Below are 22674 nucleotides of genomic sequence, written 5' to 3'. Positions count from 1 at the left end.
AATACTTCCACCACGTACAGAACAGCAGTAGAACGTTAACAGTCGCACCATATGGTAATTATGAGTGCCATGTTGTTGATTTTACATGCCAGGACATGCTGGATGTATCTCGCTGTAATTTCTTAGAGTTTTTATCTACTGACTTTCGATCAGAAGAAGAGCATCACAGGCCGAAGTCGATAATCAGTACATATACAATTGCGATCAAGCACCGAGACGATAGAGCATTAAAATCAATATCTCCTGTTGTTTTTATTTTTTATTGTGACAATGTCGCATCTCGCTAACCTTCCAGAAAAGCTTTTTATCAACCTTCAGTCCAAATAATTTCAAATAGTTGGCTTCATCAACTGTTTGTGCAGATTAGGAGAGTTAATTTTCGCTTTTTCAAGGATTCCGGGTCAGATTTTGTTTTGTTGAAGTTAAGCGTTAGCCTGAACTCTGGAAGCCACGTGCTACTAACTATTGTGTTAGCGAGCTCATTTACAATAAGGTCCACGTCTATTACAACGTTCGCCATCTTGAAAGATACATTTCAAGAAAAGTAATGGATCTGGAGCAGAAGCATGTGGCATCCCCGCTTTACATAATCCTAGCGAGACTTAAATCTCCTCCCCGTTTGAAGGCTCCTTGGAAGTGACGTCGTAGGCGTTGACCACAGAACATCAATATCTGTGGACTGAGCATTCGGATGCACAGAACGAGAATTCTGTCTGCAACATCCTCTGAAGTTCAAGTCACGTGATTTTGCGACATCGTATTTTAGCCTGTACAGCACTTTGCATATTTGGAGTGTAATTACTTCTGCCACAGACAGATCACCTTCAGAAGTACAGTGAAACTTCTTATATGATTCTTACTGACATCTTAAAAGTCTGATATCAGGAACCGAAGTTGATTTAAAGATATGAAGAGCAACGGTATTATGCTTTTTCGCCACAATATCATAGTTCAGATTCCATTTACTCACGTTTTTTCTGTAACAGGATAAGAAGTGACAGCCAACAATTTTTTTTTTCAACGTTTTCTGTTGGACTTATTGATATTGTCGAACCTTTGTTCCCATCAATTACGTTACAGTGACAATGTACACGGTGCCGAGGAATGGCGAAGAAACAATGCATTTGTAATTCTGAAATTTTTCCAATAAACATGGTAAGCGATTTGTACCTCCTGCTTGTCCATTACTATTTTCAGTTTTTCTTTATTTACTCTTCTGAATTTATAGACACATAAAGTATGTATAAAATTTTTTCGCCATCTCACCACAAAGTTGGCAACGGCCTTGCTGCAGTGGATACACCGGTTCCCGTGAGATCACCGAAGTTAAGCGCTGTCGGGCGTGGCCGGCACTTGGATGGGTGACCATCCAGGCCGCCATGCGCTGTTGCCATTTTTCGGGGTGCACTCAGCCTCGTGATGCCAATTGAGGAGCTACTCGACCGAATAGTAGCGGCTTCGGTCAAGAATACCATCATAACGACCGGGAGAGCGGTGTGCTGACAACACGCTCCTCCTATCCGCATCCTCCTCGGAGGATGACACGGCGGTCGGATGGTACCGGTGGGCCACTCGTGGCCTGTAGTCGGAGTGCTTTCACCACAAAGTTAAAACCATAAACAAAGCACAAAAAATACAAAATACAGGATCAATGTTCGAGTTTTGGAGTAATAAAAGTGACAGCGAAAAATATTTTTCTACGATTTCTGTTACACTGATTCATATTGCCGAATCTGTTCGATTAGACACAAGTGTTTGGGAACCTGCTTAAACTTGAGGGAATTAATGAAGTTGTCATTTACAAATTCTATCTTCTTTTGAACTCAAACTGATATGTATATACTTACTGGCAGTTTACTCAAACACAGTTACAAATTTATCTAGCATTTGTCTCGTAAACAAGTGGCCATAAAATTGCAGGAATTATCTCTACAACACGAAACTTTGTAATATTGAGTCTCGATATTTTTCAACGTATATAGTGCCCATATCAATACGAAACTCGCAATTATACAACTGTTGTATATACCTATGAAAAGTAACTGGTCCTTCTCTCACATCCTTTGTAAGCTACTTATGTAAACCGCTAGCTCGCTGGTCTACAGTGGAAACTATTTCTATTTGTAGGTGTAAGCTACACGTCGTAACCTTATCGATGATAATGGACTGAATCGAACCATATCAAGTACCGAATTGCATCCACACTTGGCAAATATCTGCGGTTAAGCTACCATCAAAAGACAATTTTTTTACAATAAAATTTACAGGGTCGCCACCAGCCCAAGCCCTTCCTAACATACAAGAATGACTGAACTGGAATTAATTCAGATTTGGAATTCAATGGAAACAATGAAGTAGCAGGGCACACCGTATTATTCTTTACGACATATTTATTCGTTAATAAAGATTTTTGAAATAGCGTGCACATCCTATTGGTACACTTAGCTGGTGCCTGAACATGAACTACATTAATCTATTTTCGATAAGTGAAATTATATTGCACAATTTAACTGTTGTGATTAATGGAAAAGGTGAGGAAAGGGAAACTGGAAACATCCTCTCAATCATTTAATCTAGATTCACACGACAGAGAAAAATCACAGGAATAACCGACCACCTTTACAAACATGCACTAATTTGCAAAGAGGTTTATTTCCGTTGCAAGATTTGGGCAGCGTAAGTACATGAGATGAGAAGCCGTGAGCCCACGTGCAAAGAACGCACTTCACCACGTTGTGAATTGTGTCACACATTTATGGTTTCAAAGTAGAATTTAAGTGGAAAGCACAAATACAAGAAGCGTTTCTTTTCTTAGGGAACGACTATAAAATGAATTTGTCACTACAACGGAAAACAAAATCACCATGGCAGAAAACCTTCCGATGTTTCAAGGCACACGTGGTCCGTTAAGAATTAAACCATTACAAAAGTTCGCGTTATTTCACGAAAATCCGATGTTTGAACGAATTTATCCCGCACAAAACAGATTAAATTAGCACTGGAAAAACCTATCGGTATGCAGTAGGAAGCGGAAACGTATATGGTTTACCAAACCCGTAGTACAATACGAACACAAGCATATACTGTCACCAAGAAAGCACAAAAATTAAAAGAAAGACCACTCACGCAAAACACGCAATTAGTCTCACATCGGCACGAGATATAAGTTCACTAACTGTTCCTAATCATGTTCAATAGTGGATGCTCCACACGACGATGTCCCAAAGGAACAAAGCCAATTTCCTCCACAACTATTTTTATACACGATCATGACCTATTATTAACCAATTGTACCACAGTCCGAGCAGAAATTCGTAAGGTTTCAGTTAGGCTGAACGACTTAAATATTCCAACGAATTTAACATAGGAAAATCGCGAGTAACACTACCTCCTACTTTGTCATTAGTACTAGAAGCCTTACTTAGGAGCTGCGAACCGTACTCACCAACAGCCTGGAGAAGAGTGCCTGCTCTGCACAAAGCTCCTAGCAACCCCCTGGCTGAGACGGAAGCAACCAGAGGGATCGTCTCCGCCACCAACGTGACAAACACACAAATCTCGGGACAAAAGGGATGAACCTCGGATGAACCTCAGGTAAGCAATTCTAAGTGGGTGAACCTGTGAACCCTGCCAAACGACAAGCGCTCATCTTCTGCTCCCAGAAGACGACAACCAACTAGCTTCCACCACAAAATAAGCCCGAAAAGATACGTAAAACACCCATTCACTCACATTCAACCACACATAAGGTAACATAACGGAGGGGCATGATAAATATGGCTCATGATTTCACGTAGAACATAAAATTAGAATACAATACATTGAAATATTGGTCCAAGGCACCATTTTCTTACCTTTTACGTTGGATATATAGTAAATTACTATCAGTTCCACTGCTCAATCTTTCTGGGTGAGTTAATAAGCAAAATTGCAATTACACAGTGGATCAAATGAGACGTAACTGAATCATATGAGGCAGACATGTATGAAAAGACTCGACAGAGGCGTTTCAACTTCTCTTTAAGTCCGAAGGAACGACAGTGCGACGTAACTGTTACTAAAACTCAAACATGCATAAACGCATATAAAATAAGGCGAATATATGTAGTAACGAAATTTTGCTATTACTGCAAATTGTAGACAAGCAGCGTCGTTACAAATTCACTTGATGTTGAGAACATGCGCAGTAGACTACGCTCACTCCATATATGGCGTTGAGCATTAGTGTTACGCATCTCCCAGAGAGAAATAGTCTTTGGAGGGTAGAAGCTTACAACCGAAGGGCCAATTATCTGCAGGAGACAGGAAAACTGCCAGAGATTTGAGGCTGCGGCGTCCGTTCGTTAAGTGGGAAGGCTGCGGTGCGAGGCCGGGCTTCCCTGGCGTGGCGTGATGATGGACGGGGATTACGGAAACGCCTGGAAACGCGGACGCGTCTGGAGGCTGCGCTTGCTCAAGCGCGCCCGGCCGGGCCTTAAAAGCGCGCGCCTCTGCCCAGGACGACACTCGCACCTGAGACCAGCCAGCTCCAGCTCCAGCTCCAGCTCCAGCACGCCATGTGGAAGATCGCAGCCGCTCTCGCGCTCCTGGTGGCCGCCGTCGCGGCGGCGCCGGACGGCGACAAGTACACCACTAAGTACGACAACGTGGACGTGGACGAGATCCTGCACAACGAGCGCCTCTTCAGCAAGTACGCCGACTGTCTGCTGGACGAGGGCAACGAACGCTGCACCGCCGACGGCAAGGAGCTCAAAGGTGAGTCCACCAAAGCCTCGGTAGTGCCTCACCTCGGGAAGACCCTCCTACAGTTCTATCAGAGTGCAACAGCACGTTTCTTAGGCGGCCACCTCTGTGCTATTATAGAAGAGGAGCTTGCTAGTTTCCCGAGGAACAGTTATTAGTTCCTCCAAGAGGAATCTATTTGTGCCGAGAGTTCTTCCTCTGTTTTTCGATGAATAGTGCTTTTCAGAGTTCCGTACCTCCATTGATAAAAACGGAATCTTTATAGGACCACATGTTGTTTGTTCACCTGTTTGTGTCAGACGTTTAAAACGCCTTTCAAAACCCGTTTTTCTCATTTTTTCAAAGAAAATTCCGCACTGGCTGAATGAATGATTTTTATTAAATCTGCGACCGGTTTCACGACACTTGTCGGTGCATCCTCAGGCAATAGACGCTATTTATAACATAGTGACATTTAACATAGCCCATACGCTATTTGTAACATAGCAACTCTGAACATTGCCCATAGCGTATACTGCCTGAGGATGCACCGATAAGTGGTGCGAAACCGGTCGCAGATTTAATAAAAATCATTCATACAGCCAGTGCGGAATTTTCTTCGAAAGAAGGTCGAGGTTTGGCTGTGGTAGCCCGTCGTTATCAGGAGAAAGAAAACTGGCATTCTACGGATCGGAGCGTGGAATGTCAGATCCCTTAATCGGGCAGGTGGGTTAGAAAATTTAAAAAGATAAATGTATAAGTTAAAGTTAGATATAGTGGGAATTAGTGAAGTTCGGTGGCAGGAGGAACAAGACTTTCGGTCAGGTGAATACAGGGCTATAAATACAAAATCAAATAGGGGTAATGCAGGAGTAGGTTTAATAATGAAAGAAAAATAGGAGTGCGGGTAAGATACTACAAACAGCATAGTGAACGCATTATTGTGGCCAAGATAGACACGAAGCCCACGCCTACTACAGTAGTACAAGTTTATATGCTATAAAAGAAATTATTCAAGTAGTGAAGGGGGACGAAAATTTAATAGTCATAGGTGACTGGAATTCGATAGTAGGAAAAGGGAGAGAAGGAAACATAGTAGGTGAATATGGATTGGGGCTTAGAAATGAAAGAGGAAGCCGTCTGGTAGAATTTTGCACAGAGCATAACTTAATCATAGCTAACACTTGGTTCAAGAATCATGAAAGAAGGTTGTATACATGGAAGAATCCTGGAGATACTAAAAGGTATCAGATAGATTATATAATGGTGAGACAGAGATTTAGGAACCAGGTTTTAAATTGTAGGACATTTCCAGGGGCAGATGTGGATTCTGACCACAATCTATTGGTAATGAACTGTACATTAAAACGAAGAAATTGCAAAAAGGTGGGAATTTAAGGAGATGGAATCTGGATAAACTGACAGAACCAGAGGTTGTACAGAGTTTCAGGGAGAGCATAAGGGAACAATTGACAGGAATGGGGGAAATAAATACAGTAGAAGAAGAATGGGTAGCTCTGAGGGATGAAGTAGTGAAGGCAGCAGAGGATCAAGTAGGTAAAAACATGAGGGCTAGTAGAAATCCTTGGGTAACAGAAGAAATATTGAATTTAATTGATGAAAGGAGAAAATATAAAAATGCAGCAAATGAAGCAGGTAAAAAGGAATACAAACGTCTCAAAAATGATATCGACAGGAAGTGCAAAATGGCTAAGCAGGGATGGCTAGAGGACAAATGTAAGGATGTAGAGGCCTATCTCACTAGGGGTAAGATAGATACAGCCTACAGGAAAATTAAAGAGACCTTTGGAGAAAAGAGGGCCACTTGTTTGAATATCAAGAGTTCAGATGGAAACCCAGTTCTAAGCAAAGAGGGGAAAGCAGAAAGGTGGAAGGAGTATATAGAGGGTCTATACAAGGGCGATGTACTTGATGACAATATTATGGAAATGGAAGAGGATGTAGATGAAGATGAAATGGGAGATACGATACTGCGTGAAGAGTTTGACAGACCACTGAAAGACCTGAGTCGAAACAAGGCCCTGGGAGTAGACAACATTCCATTAGAACTACTGACAGCCTTGGGAGAGCCAGTCCTGACAAAACTCTACCATCTGGTGAGCAAGATGTATGAGACAGGCGAAATACTCTCAGACTTCAAGAAGAATATAATAATTCCAATCCCAAAGAAAGCAGGTGTTGACAGATGTGAAAATTACCGAATTATCAGTTTAATAAGTCACGGCTGCAAAATACTAACGCGAATTCTTTACAGACGAATGGAAAAACTGGTAGAAGCCAACCTCGGGGAAGAGCAGTTTGGATTCCATAGAAATGTTGGAACACGTGAGCCAATACTGACCCTACGGTTTATCTTAGAAGCTAGATCAAGGAAAGGCAAACCTACGTTTCTAGCATTTGTAGACTTAGAGAAAGCTTTTGAAAATGTTGATTGGAATACTCTCTTTCAAATTCTGAAGGTGGCAGGGGTAAAGTACAGGGAGCGAAAGGCTATTTACAATTTGTACAGAAACCAGATGGCAGTTATAAGAGTCGAGGGACATGAAAGGGAAGCAGTGGTTGGGAAGGGAGTGAGACGGGGTTGTAGCCTCTCCCCGATCCTATTCAATCTGTATATTGAGCAAGCAGTAAAGGAAAAAAAAGAAAAATTCGGAGTAGGTATTAAAATCCATGGAGAATAAATAAAAACTTTGAGCTTTGCCAGTGACATTGAAATTCTGTCAGAGACAGCAAAGGACTTGGAAGAGCAGTTGAACGGAATGGACAGTGTCTTGAATGGAGGATATAAGATGAACATCAACAAAAGCAAAACGAGGATAATGGAATGTAGTCGAGTTAACTCAGGTGATGCTGAGGAAATTAGATTAGGGAATGAGACAAAGTAGTAAAGGAGTCTTGCTATTTGGGGAGCAAAATAACTGATGATGGTCGAAGTAGAGAGGATATAAAATGTAGACTGGCAATGGCAAGGAAAGCGTTTCTGAAGAAGAGAAATTTGTTAACATCGAGTATAGATTTAAGTGTCAGGAAGTCGTTTCTGAAAGTATTTGTATGGAGTGTATCCATTTATGGAAGTGAAACATGGACGATAAATAGTTTGGACATGAAGAGAATAGAAGCTTGCCAAATGTGGTACTACAGAAGAATGCTGAAGATTAGATGGGTAGATCACATAACTAATGAGGAGGTATTGAATAGAACTGGGGAGAAGAGAAGTTTGTGGCACAACTTGACTAGAAGAAGGGATCGCTTGGTAGGACATGTTCTGAGGCATCAAGGGACCACCAATGTAGTATTGGAGGGCAGCGCGGAGGGTAAAAATCGTAGAGGGAGTCCAAGAGATGAATACACTAAGAAGGATGTAGGCTGCAATAGATACTGGGAGATGAAGAAGCTTGCACAGGATAGATTAGCATGGAGATCTGCATCAAACCAGTCTCAGGACGGAAGACCACAACAACAACATCGGTGCATCGTCAGGCAATATACGATACTTATAACATAGTAACGTTGAACATTGCCCCATACGATAATTATAACATAGCAACGCTGAACATTGCCAAAAGCATATACTGCCTGAGGATGCACCGATAAGTGGTGCGAAACCGGCCATAGATTTAATAAAAATCATTTGTACACCCAGTGCGGAATTTTCTTTGAGAAAAAGAAGTTTCGCTGTGGTTGCCCGCCCTACAAAACAACATGTTACAGACCTTTTTTCTCAGGTACGGGTAGTCGTATCAAGTTGAAATTTATGTCACGTATTAAGGTCTACGTAACTTTGGCGATGTAGAAAAGTGACGCTTCTAAGTCAATGCAAGCAAAAGATGCTGCCATTTATGTAACATATTTTGATACTCGTAAGCTCACTCAGGGGTGATCATGAAATTTCACAATAAGACAGGTTTCTCAGTACAATTAAAGGAAAAAAATCAGAAAACTGTTAATTTATTATTACAGCACATGTAAAAATATTTCTTTTGTCATTTTTTTCCTGCTTAAAAGTAGAAATTAAAATCATCCATGCCCGACATTGTCAAGCTAGGGGGCGACATAGATTAAGCAGGAACAGAGGTACAACTTCAAACAGCTACTGTACAGCCTTTATTGTGATGGCCGGTTTCAGCAAACTACGTTGCCATCCTCAGGTCGTATGCACTACTAGCACTACTACCGGTATCACAACAAAGGCTGTACAATAGCGATCTTGGCTGTCTGAAATTGTACTTCTGTTTCTGCAGAAGTTAAAACATTCGCAGAAGTCTTGGAATCGATGGGACCGCTATCGTGCAAGTATCGGTGTCGGTAACGGGCAAAAATCGTCGGTATTATCGATTTACCGAATGGACGGACTGCCTGTATACGCAGTTAAGTTTGTACAGAACCCTCAGTCCTCCTCGCACCTGGACAATTTATTTGGTTATCAAGAGGAGCTGTAACATGTAAAGTCAACATCGAATAATCAGATCTACCTTGTTCCCGCGAGGTTAGGTCAGGAAACAAGATGTCACGAAGGCCGATTTGACGACCGATACTGTGGTCACAGGGCGAAGGTTTCAGGCTGGTATACAAAAGAAGCCTTCTAGTCAGTGTTGGTGACTGCAATCGCGAAGGTTGGTTCTAATGGTTCAAATGGGACTTAACATCTGTGGTCATCAGTCCCCTAGAACTTAGAACTACTTAAACCTAACTAACCTAAGGACATCACACACATCCATGCCCGAGGCAAGATTCGAATCTGCGACCGTAGCAGTCGCGCGGTTCCGGACTGAGCGCCTAGAACCGCTAGACCGCTGCGGCCGGCAATCGCAAAGGTCCCGGTTTCGATTCAGGGTAACCAAATTTTATTTTTCTATGCTGTGGAGATCAGAAACGCGGGCTACTTTTGAAACTACATACGTATTCCGGAAGTCACCGTATGGTGGATGATGGAGGACACCATATACCACAGCTATTCCTTTCCTGTTCCACTCACAAAAGAAGCGAGGAAAAACAACTTTCCACAAACCTTCGTACGAGCCCTAATTTCTCTCACAATACCTTCATGATCCTTAAGCGAAATACATATTGGTGGCAGTAGAATCATACAGCAGTCTGCCTGAAATGTCACTGCTCTAAATTTCGGCGATAATTCCTCGTGCGAAGAGCATCGTCTTCCCTGTAGGGATTCCAATTTGACCATTTGAGTTCAGGAAGCATCTCCGTGATAGTTGCGTGCTGATCGAACCTACCGGTAGCAAATGTAACTGCACGGCTCTGAATTGCTTCGATATCCTCCTTTAATCCGACCCGATGGGAAGCCCAAACAATCGAGCAGTAGTTAAGAATGGGTCACACCAGCTTTCTGTAAGCCGTCTGCTTTACAGAAAAGTTCCTAATAAAACGAAGTCGAGCATTCGCCTTTCCTACTGCCTGCCTGACGTGCCCATTCTATTTCATACCACTTTGCAATGTTACGCCTTGACGTGACTGTGACTGTGACAAGCATTACACTGCTAATGCTGTATTCTAACGCTACAGGACTGCTACTCATCCGCATTAACTAACTTTTTTTTCTGCGTTTAAAGCAATCTGCCATTCATCACAACTTGAAAGTTTGTCTAAGTCGTCTTGAATCCTCCTAAGGTCACTCAACGACGACACCTTTCCGTTCACCACAGCAGTCAGAAACAACCGTAAGTTGTTGCTCACCCTGTCAGATCAGTTATGTATATATAGAGTAAGAGAGGTTCAGTCCGTGTAATGTCCCGATGCAGCTGACATAAGTACTCCGCTCCCTTTCCTTTCCTTGCTGCCTCTCTCCACCCTCAATTTGCATATAATTTTCTAGCATTCATTTTTGCAGTGGTACGAGGACGGAATAGTGGTAGAATTTCTTCATTTTCATATTAAAAATATCTCTTTCTAACCAATTGGATTTTGAAACTTCACAAATAAAAATTGTTGGTTCGCTGAATACGCGTATTCTGTATTTGTGCAGGGAGATCCCATTTATTGATAACTAACTAGTGATCTTGCAGTTTGTTTCGATGTGAAACAGTCTCACGTATTCCGGCGTTGCTGTTGTAGCGGAACACGGTTCCCGTATCTCAACAGGACCACGCTTCAGTGCTGCGTTTGTCAGGGATTTCCGCTTTGCGATTCGGTCGGTGGGACTATAAATATTTTACTGCTTCCCTGTGCACGAGTTTTCACTTGTCCATTTCTACATCAAAGCAGGGACAGGTAAATGGCAGCGCACTCGTTGTTAGTCAATTGATTGTAGAACTGCTTCCATTATACTTCCTATATTTACACATGACAGTTGCGTAACTTCGACGAGTAATGGTGAAACGTCCCCTTAGAAAAATTAATGAATTATTGTGCTGATAAAACTCTTACAATATTTGATTTTCAAACAGCTGAGCAGAACTGAATGCACTCAGACATTTCGCATTTCGCTCTCTACCTATTCTGATCAACACTAAACTGACACACAATATTTTTAGCGCAACTCAGTCTGACTTTTAGTGATCCCTACAAAAGAATGGCACTGACTAACATTAAACTATACCTTTCACAAATCACTTACCTCACAAAAATCTTCGTTACTCGAACAACTGCAATACAGCGAGTGCCACTACTGCCAGCTTAATAGTGTTCAAAAGTCATTTTATATATATATATATATATATATATATATATATATATATATATATATATGTATGTATGTATATCAGTTCATGACATCCAGTCTTACAAATTTACTGTCTCTGTCCAGATCATCCGCTCTCATAATTCTGCCATTTCTTTCCCCACATCCACCACCGCTGGCGGCTCACCTCCAACTGCGCAACGCTATGCGCTGGTAACAGTCAACTGCCCAACACTACAATAGCAATATTACAACAATGCAGACCAGCCACAGACTTCACACAGCACAGTCAACGAATTTCATATAGAGCGCTACGTGGCGTTACCAACATAAAAACCTAAACAGCCTACTCACAATGGATTCGATTGTCAGCAGTCGTAATGTTTATGTCAGTTTGATATTCGAAAGGATTTCTCTACCCACACTTTGATAAAACAGTCACATATCCTATAAAATGTCAAATAATCTGCAGCTTACTCATACGGCAAACAAAGTTGTCCATTATTTCAGTCTGAAGGGCTACATAAATGGACACATTTTGTTCTTAATTCTCCATTAAAGTAACTACGTAAAAAGCTAGAAAACGAGGATCCTGCAGTGTTTAAAGTTCGTTTTTATATTACGAGCAAAGCTGTACGGTTGGTGCAGTTCCAAGTTTTCCAGCACTTGCACAGTACTGAGGAATACCTACGTATGTCTTTCTAGGTTTTTAAATTGCAGCACGAAATCATGCATAGAACACACAGCTGTCTCTATACAGAGAGCCGGCCGGGGTGGCCAAGCGTTTCTAGGCGCTGCAGTCTGGAACTGCGCGACCGCAACGCTTGCAGGTTCGAATCCTGCCTCGGGCATGGATGTGTGTGATGTCCTTAGGTTAGTTAGGTTTAAGTAGTTCTAAGTTGTAGGGGACTGATGACCTCAGACGTTAAGTCCCATAGTGCTCAGAGCCATTTTTTTCTACACAGACACACACACACATAAAAATGAATATACTGGATGTATCAAACTTAATAGTGCAAACTAACGCGGATGATAACAGAAGCAAAAACGTTCCAGTGAACATAACTGCAAATGTGTGGTAACAGATCGCCACTGACTTCAACGTGAAATATTATCCCGGATAGCACAAATGAGTTTGAAATATCAACACTTCGATTAATTCCTCGTGTACTTGGGCTCAAATCTGACCATGGCGGACCTCAACAACAAATACAATGCTACTTCAACATGCTGTAGGTTAATCGTTTACTGCACACTCGTGCCTGTTAAAGGAACTGTCGTCTTCGGATCTGAATGCAGTGCTCCACTCACATTTAATAAAATGTTTCGGGCTATTATGCTGTGGTCGAATGAATCTTTGTTGAATGGCCAATTCCCACCCTGGCTCGCTTCTGATTGCAGCAAAATTGTGACATTTCCAGCCTTGATAGTTTACATTTTACAATACTCCACTCGTCTCTGCGGTGAGATACGAATTCTTTCAAACATCCCTGGATCATCTCGCAAATCTTGACAGAACCGTAAAATTCACTTCTTCAGTTCTTCAACAGAATCAACACGAGCGCGGCGCATTTTGCTTAGGTGGTGTCCAAGACTGAAATATCCAGAGGTCGGGTGCTCTTCTAAATCAAGGTGTGTTATGCGCCTCGAACCGTATTTGCGCATCTGACTGCGTTTCACGTCAGCAGCAAAATGTGCCGTTGCCCCCGTATGTATGTACGGCATTCCTCAATTTGAGCCCAATATTAGTGAAATTAGATGGGAATCTAATCGAAATGTTTAGGTTCATTGACCAATGAGAGGATACGGGTTTGGGGAAGTGGAACGTTCGAGATAAGTTTTTAAAAACATGTATTTGACATCAGTGGCGCAAATAAGAAATAAACATTGCTGCACAGTAGTACCGTGTTCTATAGTGTTAGTTAATTCTTAGCAAAAAGTTTACTTCTCAAAAATATTGACTACACAACTAAAATCTCTTTACAATTTGATGTAGAAAACCAGTTAATAAAAATTAAAAGTTCCGGAAAGGAAAACTTCATATGATGCTAGCTGTCTTACTAGGCTTTTACGTATCACACTGAGCTTTGAGCACCTACGCACTAAACAGTTTTAGAATAAGGCATAAGAATTATAAATCTTTTCTTGTGTATACGTCCGTTCAAAAATATATACTCAGCAGTTAACTTAAACATCATAACTGAAAGCAATTTACTTCTTAAGCACTACCCACCCCTTTGACCGGTCTCTTTCTCAAAACTTCAAACGTCCTTTCTCTCTGACTTTACATGAATATGACAACAAAATTGAACATATTTTATCAAATTACCAATCGCCAGCTACAGTAGAGCAAGAGTCCTACTTCCTTGACAGATTCTACCCGTACTGAATAAAACTTCTGGGCAGCACAGTTACATGGCAGAAACGTCGCTTCACTGGTTACTAAATCCGCCGATTCCCCAGACCCACTTACCATCTGCCTTAGCACTAAGTCGAACATCAGCTGCACGCTCCTCTGTCCTCGCGGAAGCCTTGGCAGCCACTCACGATGAAATACGACCGTCGGGCAGTAACCGGATACAACTTCCGTGCCCTCGCTTTCCGCCCCGCCACCAGCTGCAGAGCCGGTCGCTCTCCTTGCTGCCGTGCGTCAGTGCCCGCCGCTGCCGTGTGCTCGTCTCGGTGCGCCCTATCTTGGTGACCACAGTTGCCTGCAGACAGCCACGCCACACTCGTGCTCGCCGCTCTGTCCGGAGCTCCGATTTCCAACTCAGCTCCATTTGCTCCCCCTCTACGACACTCAGATATCGATTATATAGACAAGCCGTTTAGCTTGTTTCTCTCAAAAACAGACCAAAAACTACTGCTTGACCCCGATCTTTAAGGACGATACTTCGACGCGGTTCATGTGGTGAATAGAACAGTGCTTTCCAACCTTTCTTAGACCACTACCGCTGAGTGCAATTACACATTACCTAGTATCCCCCCACCTCCCCCCCCCCCCTGCTATCTGTTGATCCCCACCCTACATTATCACTAACTTTTACGCGTAACTAAACAATAGTATGAAAGACTATTCTTCGAACACTTTAACTTTTAAAGTGATGAAATATGGACGATATTGTGTGTGTGTGCGTGTGTGTGTGTTAGAATGAATGCTAAAGCAATTTACGGAGCTCCATAAATGCTACCCATAACTCACTTCTCAGATAAGAAAGCTAACTATCCACAATGAGGCTATACACTTGCTACAAAACATACTTCCCTTCTACATCTACATCTACATGGATACTCTGCAAATCACATTCAAGTGCCTGGCAGAGGGATCATCGAACCACCTTCACAACTCTCTATTATTCCAATCTCGTATAGCTCGCGGAAAGAATGAACACCTGTATCTTTCCGTAAAAGCTCTGATTTCCCTTATTTTATGGTGGTGATCGTTCGTCCCTATGTAGGTCGGTGTCAACAAAATACAATCCTGGAAATTGAAATAAGAACACCGTGAATTCATTGTCCCAGGAAGGGGAAACTTTATTGACACATTCCTGGGTTCAGATACATCACGTGATCACACTGACAGAACCACAGGCACATAGACACAGGCAACAGAGCATGCACAATGTCGGCACTAGTACAGTGTATATCCACCTTTCGCAGCAATGCAGGCTGCTATTCTCCCATGCAGACGATCGTAGAGATGCTGGATGTAGTCCTGTGGAACGGCTTGCCATGCCATTTCCACCTGGCGCCTCAGTTGGACCAGCGTTCGTGCTGGACGTGCAGACCGCGTGAGACGACGCTTCATCCAGTCCCAAACATGCTCAATGGGGGACAGATCCGGAGATCTTGCTGGCCAGGGTAGTTGACTTACACCTTCTAGAGCACGTTGGGTGGCACGGGATACATGCGGACGTGCATTGTCCTGTTGGAACAGCAAGTTCCCTTGCCGGTCTAGGAATGGTAGAACGATGGGTTCGATGACGGTTTGGATGTACCGTGCACTATTCAGTGTCCCCTCGACGATCACCAGTGGTGTACGGCCAGTGTAGGAGATCGCTCCCCACACCATGATGCCGGGTGTTGGCCCTGTGTGCCTCGGTCGTATGCAGTCCTGATTGTGACGCTCACCTGCACGGCGCCAAACACGCATACAACCATCATTGGCACCAAGGCAGAAGCGACTCTCATCGCTGAAGACGACACGTCTCCATTCGTCCCTCCATTCACGCCTGTCGCGACACCACTGGAGGCGGGCTGCACGATGTTGGGGCGTGAGCGGAAGATGGCCTAACGGTGTGCGGGACCGTAGCCCAGCTTCATGGAGACGGTTGCGAATGGTCCTCGCCGATACCCCAGGAGCAACAGTGTCCCTAATTTGCTGGGAAGTGGCGGTGCGGTCCCCTACGGCACTGCGTAGGATCCTACGGTCTTGGCGTGCATCCGTGCGTCGCTGCGGTCCGGTCCCAGGTCGACGGGCACGTGCACCTTCCGCCGACCACTGGCGACAACATCGATGTACTGTGGAGACCTCACGCCCCACGTGTTGAGCAATTCGGCGGTACCTCCACCCGGCCTCCCGCATGCCCACTATACGCCCTCGCTCAAAGTCCGTCAACTGCACATACGGTTCACGTCCACGCTGTCGCGGCATGCTACCAGTGTTAAAGACTGCGATGGAGCTCCGTATGCCACGGCAAACTGGCTGACACTGACGGCGGCGGTGCACAAATTCTGCGCAGCTAGCGCCATTCGACGGCCAACACCGCTGTGCCGTGCGTGTGATCATTGCTTGTACAGCCCTCTCGCAGTGTCCGGAGCAAGTATGGTGGGTCTGACACACCGGTGTCAATGTGTTTTTTTTCCATTTCCAGGAGTGTATTTTCGCATTCGGAGGAGAAAGTTGGTGATCGGAATTTCGTGAGAAGATTCCGAAGCAACGAAAAACGCCTTCTTTTAATGATGTCCCTCCCAAATCCTGTATCATTTCTGCGATACTCTCCCCATATTTCGCAGGTCCGGCCGCCTTGGTGCAGGCCTTATTACAGTCGACGCCACATTGGGCGACCTGCGCGCCGTATGGGGATGAAATGATGATGGAAACAACACAACACCCAGTCCCCGATCGGAGAAAATCCCCGACCCAGCCGGAAATCTAACCCGGGCCCCTTGGACGGCAATCCGTCACGCTGACCACGCAGCTATCGGGGAAGGGGCGCTGATGAAAGCCAGGTAGAAGAGAACTGCCATGCCACGAGCGGTCGTCCGACACGAACGTTGCCAACCAGCCCACGGTATGTCGGCCTGCTATTTGTAGTCGACGCTGACCCAGGTGAAGTACTCCGATATCTTCGCTCTGTGCAGACCCTCCTTGCGCAGATCGTGCCTTCGGCCGTTCGGACCTCGTGTCCACCTTTTGTCGCAACGCTACTCCCAATCCCCAACTTCGTGTCTCCCCCTCGGGCCAGCAGCTCCATATATACAGGGTGGTCCATTGACAGTGACCAGGCCAAATATCTCACGAAATAAGCATCAAACGAAAAAACTACAAAAAACTAAACTCGTCTAGCTTGAAGGGGGAAACCAGATTGCGCTATGGTTGGCCCGCTAGATGGCGCTGTCATAGGTCAAACGGATATCAACTGCGTATTTTTAAATAGGAACCCCAATTTTTATTACATATTCGTGTATTATGTAAAGAAATATAAATGTTTTAGTTGGACCACTTTTTTCGCTTTGTGATAGATGGCGCTGTAATAGTGAAAAACGTATAAGTACGTGTATCATGTAACATTCCGCCAGTCCGGAAGGTATTTGCTTCGTGATACATTACCCGTGTTGAAATGGACCGTTTACCAATTGCGGAAAAGGTCGATATCGTGTTCATGTACGGCTATTGTGATCAAAATGCCCAACGGACGTGTGCTATGTATGCTGCTCGGTATCCTGGACGACATCATCCAAGTGTCAGGACCTTTCGGAAAATAGTTACGTTATTTACGGAAACAGGAAGAGTTTCAGCCACATGTGAAACGTCAACCACGACCTGCAACAAATGATGATGCCCAAGTAGGTGTTTTAGCTGCTGTCGCGGCTAATCCGCACATCAGTAGCAGACATATTGTGCGAGAATCGGGAATCTCAAAAATGTCGGTGTTGACAATGCTACATCAACATCTATTGCACCCGTACCATATTTCTGTGCACCAGACGACGACTTTGAAAGTCGTGTACAGTTCTGCCGCTGGGCACAAGAGAAATTACTGGACTATGACGGATTCCTTGCACGCGTTCTATTTAGCGACGAAGCGTCATTCACCAATAACAGTAACGTAAACCGGCATAATATGCACTATTGGGCAACGGAAAATCCACGATGGCTGCGACAAGTGGAACATCAGCGACCTTGCCGGGTTGATGTATGGTGCGACATTATGGGAGGAAGAATAATTGGCCTCCATTCTATCGATGGCAATCTAAGTGGTGCAATGTATGCTGATTTCCTACGTAATGTTCTACCGATGTTACTACAAGATGTTTCACTGCATGACAGAATGGCGAAGTACTTCGAACATGATGGATGTCCGGCACATAGCTCGCGTGCGGTTGAAGCAGTATTGAATAGCATATTTCATGACAAGTGGATTGGTCGTCGAGGCACCATACCATGGCCCGCACATTCACAGGATGTTAAGTCCCCGGATTTCTTTCTGTGGGGAAAGTTAAAGGATATTTGCTATCGTGATCCACCGACAATGCCTGACGACATGCGTCAGCGCATTGTCAATGCATGTGCGAACATTACGGAAGGCGAACTACTCGCTGTTGAGAGGAATGTCGTTACACGTATTGCCAAATGCATTGAGGTTGACGGACATCATTCTGAGAATTTACTGCATTAATGTGGTATTTACAGGCAATCACGCTATAACAGCATGCGTTCTCAGAAATGATAAATTCACAAACGTACATGTATCACATTGGAACAACCGAAACAAAATGTTCAAACGTACCTACGTTCTGTATTTTAATTTAAAAAACCTACCTGTTACCAACTGTTTGTCTAAAATTGTGAGCCATATGTTTGTGACTATTACAGCGCCATCTATCACAAAGCGAAAAAAGTGATCCAACTAAAACATTCATATTTATTTACGTACTACACGAATATGTAATAAAAATGGGGGTTCCTATTTAAAAAAACTCCGTTGATATCCGTTTGACCCATGACAGCGCCATCTAGCGGGGCAACCATAGCGCCACTGATTTCCCCCTTTAAGCTAGACAAGTTTCGTTCTTCGTAGTTTTTCGTTTGACGCTTATTTCATGAGATATTTGGCCTGGTCACGATCAATGGAACACACTGTATATCGGCAATCAAAGATCTTCTAAGGACACAACCCACAGATATCAATTTTTCCTCATAGATATTGGCAATGGGGCCGCAAGAGCGATAGCCGATACTACACCAGAGCCAGTGGCGCCAAACAGAACAGTCAATTAATTAAATGGCGCCACGGCTCAAACAGTAGTAACAGTAATTACTATTGCTTTCTGCGTAACGAAATGGAAAGCTATAAATGGTCTGTACTTAAAAGATGGGCGTCGTCTCCTATTTTTGGTGCGTGTACAACGTCATGACTTACACAAGTGGTAAATTCTCGCAATTCCGAACGCCTATCACCGCATCTGTTCCCAACGGCCTTCCCTCAATGGTAACACCGGTTCTCGTCAGATCACCTAAGTTAAGCGCTGTCGGGTTTGCGTACCACGAGGATGGGTCACCGTCCGGGTCTACCGAGTGCTGTTGGTAAGAAGGATGCATTCAGCCCTTGTAAGGCCAACTGAGGAGCTACTTGATTGAGAATTAGCGCCACCGGTCACGAAAACTGGCGAAGTTCGGGAGACCGGTTTGCCAACCACGTGCCGCCTCCTTATCCGCAATTGATGACGCCTCAGGGCTGAGGATGACACGGCGGTCAGCCGGTACCGTTGAGCATTCAAGGGCTTTTCCAACGGTGTTTGTTGTTTGTTTATCACTGCACCACTCAAAGGCTTGACACCACTTCGGCTCGATCTTATATTACATGTATTTATATAATTATAATTTTACGGTCACTCAGTTATTCTCCTCTCGTTTCCTTGAAAGTAAACCTCCACTCTCTCCTGGATTCACAGAACAGATTTGTGTTCCGTTTCCACAAAGCCGCTTGCCCCTCCTCGTCTCGAGTGCGGACCCGCGCCACGCTATCTGTCCGCTACCGCTACACGGCAGCTGCTCGACTGCTACTTACGACTTTTCCTATCGCTCTTAATAAATATAGTCGTACAGAGCATCTCATTAATCTAATTTGCGACCGCTTAATCAAAACGGCGTACAAAACTTCACTCAAACAAATATTCTACTGAAAAATATTCTGCTGTAACGAGACACAAAGCGTTACTTTTAGTTGGAAGCAACCGTCACATGAAAAACATGGAGAGCAGTATTTGTTTGACGTAACTCCATCACATAACACCATCAACACCGACAGAAACGGAACTGCAAATATTTGTCCAAACACAAAAGTAACATTATAAGAAAAGTCTTAGGAAAGGCCATGGGATATACCTATGTAGTTTTATGCAAGCTGCAGTTTCATGACTGGCCTTCAAAAATGAAGCGCGAGATTTTCATATTCTCTCGCTCACTATGCGCAGACTACTAATCCTACAGCGAAACTGAACAGAAACTTTGTTGAGGAATTTAATTTCAAAAATGGCTCTGAGCACTATGAGACTTAAAATCTGTGGTCATCAGTCCCCTAGAACTTAGAACTACTTAAACCTACTTAATTTCAAAAATGGCTCTGAGCACTATGAGACTTAAAATCTGTGGTCATCAGTCCCCTAGAACTTAGAACTACTTAAACCTAACTAACCTAAGGACATCACACACATCCATGCCCGAGGCAGGATTCGAACCTGCGACCGTAGCAGTCCCGCGGTTCCGGACTGAGCGCCTAGAACCACGAGACCATCGCGGCCGGCAGGAAATTAAGTGTATTAAATTTTGCATTGGGATACGTTTCACTGGAGGCCACAGTTTCTGAGTTATGTAAGAAAAACGTACGAAAGTGACCTTTAAACGCAACGTCACCCCGACACTCATCCCTTACCAGTCAAAACTTCTATTATGTTGTTTGTGACACTACCTCCTACCGCTGGTACAGGAATTTCCAGCTACACTAACTATTCCATATACTGGTTCTTTTTTGGTCTGTGTTGAGAGTGTTATTATCCTACCAGCAAAGTCGACTATTTCGATAACATTATTAATTTGAACGTGCCCGTGAAGGTAATGAAACGAAAACGATTTTTGTAAACGTTACCCTAAAACTAATTACGTTGGCAATTCGATCCAAACGTAACCCTTACAAGCACTGTAGTTTCGCAGTCATAAGTCCTGACGAATACAACGACCTAAATGTATATTTTATGCTGCTAAAATTCTCAAAATTGTTAGGTAACATTTACACAAACGTCAGTTTTACAATTTTTAAGCCCTCGACTAAGCCTGTGGCGTAATAAGGCGTAATAAGACCAGTCAATGGACAATAATTCGTGCAGCCGCTAATTTTTATACAGTGGTAAGAAGGCGTGCTTTGAACAACACACTAGAAATCCTGACCAGTGGAGGCTGTGTGTGGGCTTTGGTGTGCGTTTTAATGTCACTTTCGTAGGTTTTTCATGAATAGTTCGAAAACTATTTCCTCTATCTGAATTACATCAAATTTCCTATAAAAATCTCTCATTCGTTTTTTTTCTGTAGGACTAATTGTTTGTGTGTAGTGAGTGAGAGAATGTGAAAATCTCGCACGTCGTTTTTGAAGGCCACATATAACGGGGGCCGGCCGGTGTGGCGGTGCGGTTAAAGGCGCTTCAGTCTGGAACCGCGTGACCGCGACGGTCGCAGGTTCGAATCCTGCCTCGGGCATGGATGTGTGTGATGTCCTTAGGTTAGTTAGGTTTAATTAGTTCTAAGTTCTAGGCGACTGATGACCTCAGAAGTTGAGTCGCATAGTGCTCAGAGCCATTTTGAACATATAACGTTGCGGGTAGCATAAAATGACATCGGTAGGGGTGGCTGACTTACCCTGTACATGATGTGCCACTTAGGACGTTACGTTTCTTTTATTTACTTTTTCAAGAAATCGAAACGAAGTTTCCGGCAAGCGATGGTGCACAGAGGGACACATAAACAGGTAGCATGGTTAATACCCTTAATTCTTTCATCAGTGTTATATTCTGATATTTAAACTTGTATCTCCTTTAACCGAGCAGTAGTAGTACTTGTAATACTAGAGATACTGAAGAAACTTTCTTATGTGTGTTTCCTGCAGTGCTAATTCCCGACGCCCTTCAGAACGAGTGCGCCAAATGCAACGAGAAGCAGAAGGAAGGCGTCGAGAAGGTGATCAAGTTCCTGGTGAAGGAGAAGAAAGACATCTGGGAGAGGCTGAGGGCCAAGTACGACCCAGACGGCAGCTACTACAAGAACTACGAGCACTACCTCAAGGAGTGACGCGGCACCAGAAACCACGACCACAAACGGCACACCAACCTTGGAGGATCACACTTATGGACGCACGCACTCACAGGGCGAGAGCCGCTCTTTCACCACAATAATACAGAAAAGTGGAAACCATGTTGAAGAATGATCTGAATCACGTTAAATCACTTATCTTACTTCCCAAGCAATCAATAAATTCACTGTGGCAAATGATCAAGTCTTTTAACTCTACTGATCACCTTCATACCTTTCATTGAGGATAATACTGTTGACGTTATTTACACTGTTGATATTACACAATATTTCGGCTATTACCATCATCAGATTTGGAATTAAGATTACAGTTATTTCAGAGCAGTGTCGTCAAAATGTTTTGGGTCAGCAGCCAGAACTGACGTTTTGGGGCAGTCCCTCGGATTGCATACGTACCGATCTTATTATTAATTAGTAACCTATAAAAACTAGTACGTTTTGAGCCCCCGAGAGACTAGCTATAGGACGGGCGCGAAAAATTGGCCGACGGGTCTTAACTACTAATCCTTAAAAGTCGGTATCACTCGGAACACTTCGTGTTGACTGTTGTCTGCTTCGTATTGCTGCCACTCCCAGCGTCCCCAAAGTTGCGACACTGTAACAAACGTTAACTAAATGACTTTGGTGTGATTTTTCATCTAGTCACTGCATTGTATTACAACAGCCTAATGTCGTGGGCCGACCTAAGTGGCCGTGCGGTTCTAGGCGCTGC

At 43.8% G+C, this 22674-nt stretch overlaps 1 protein-coding gene and 1 pseudogene across 1 annotated transcript; both read left to right on the top strand.

Annotated features, from left to right (window-relative positions):
• Positions 1 to 1275: 1275 nt before the first annotated feature.
• LOC124791064 lies at positions 1276 to 1393 on the top strand (annotated as a pseudogene).
• Positions 1394 to 4515: 3122 nt separating this feature from the next.
• Positions 4516 to 22142, top strand: LOC124789609 (ejaculatory bulb-specific protein 3-like). Its single transcript, XM_047257024.1, has 2 exons — positions 4516 to 4755; positions 21760 to 22142. Exons 1-2 carry the CDS (start codon positions 4557 to 4559, stop codon positions 21939 to 21941), a joined length of 381 nt encoding a protein of 126 aa, XP_047112980.1. The 5' UTR covers positions 4516 to 4556; the 3' UTR covers positions 21942 to 22142.
• The last annotated feature ends 532 nt before the right edge of the window (positions 22143 to 22674 follow it).

This window comes from Schistocerca piceifrons, chromosome 3 (assembly GCF_021461385.2).
Source record: "Schistocerca piceifrons isolate TAMUIC-IGC-003096 chromosome 3, iqSchPice1.1, whole genome shotgun sequence".
Taxonomy (NCBI): domain Eukaryota; kingdom Metazoa; phylum Arthropoda; class Insecta; order Orthoptera; family Acrididae; genus Schistocerca; species Schistocerca piceifrons.
This window is presented reverse-complemented; position numbering and strand designations above follow the sequence as displayed.

Excerpts from the sequence above, each read along its gene's own strand:
- LOC124789609 (XM_047257024.1), top strand. The coding sequence starts at position 4,557 with ATGTGGAAGATCGCAGCCGCTCTCGCGCTCCTGGTGGCCGCCGTCGCG. Across the intron at positions 4,756-21,759 it reads CGACGGCAAGGAGCTCAAAG|TGCTAATTCCCGACGCCCTT; the intron begins GTGAGTCCACCA and ends TGTTTCCTGCAG.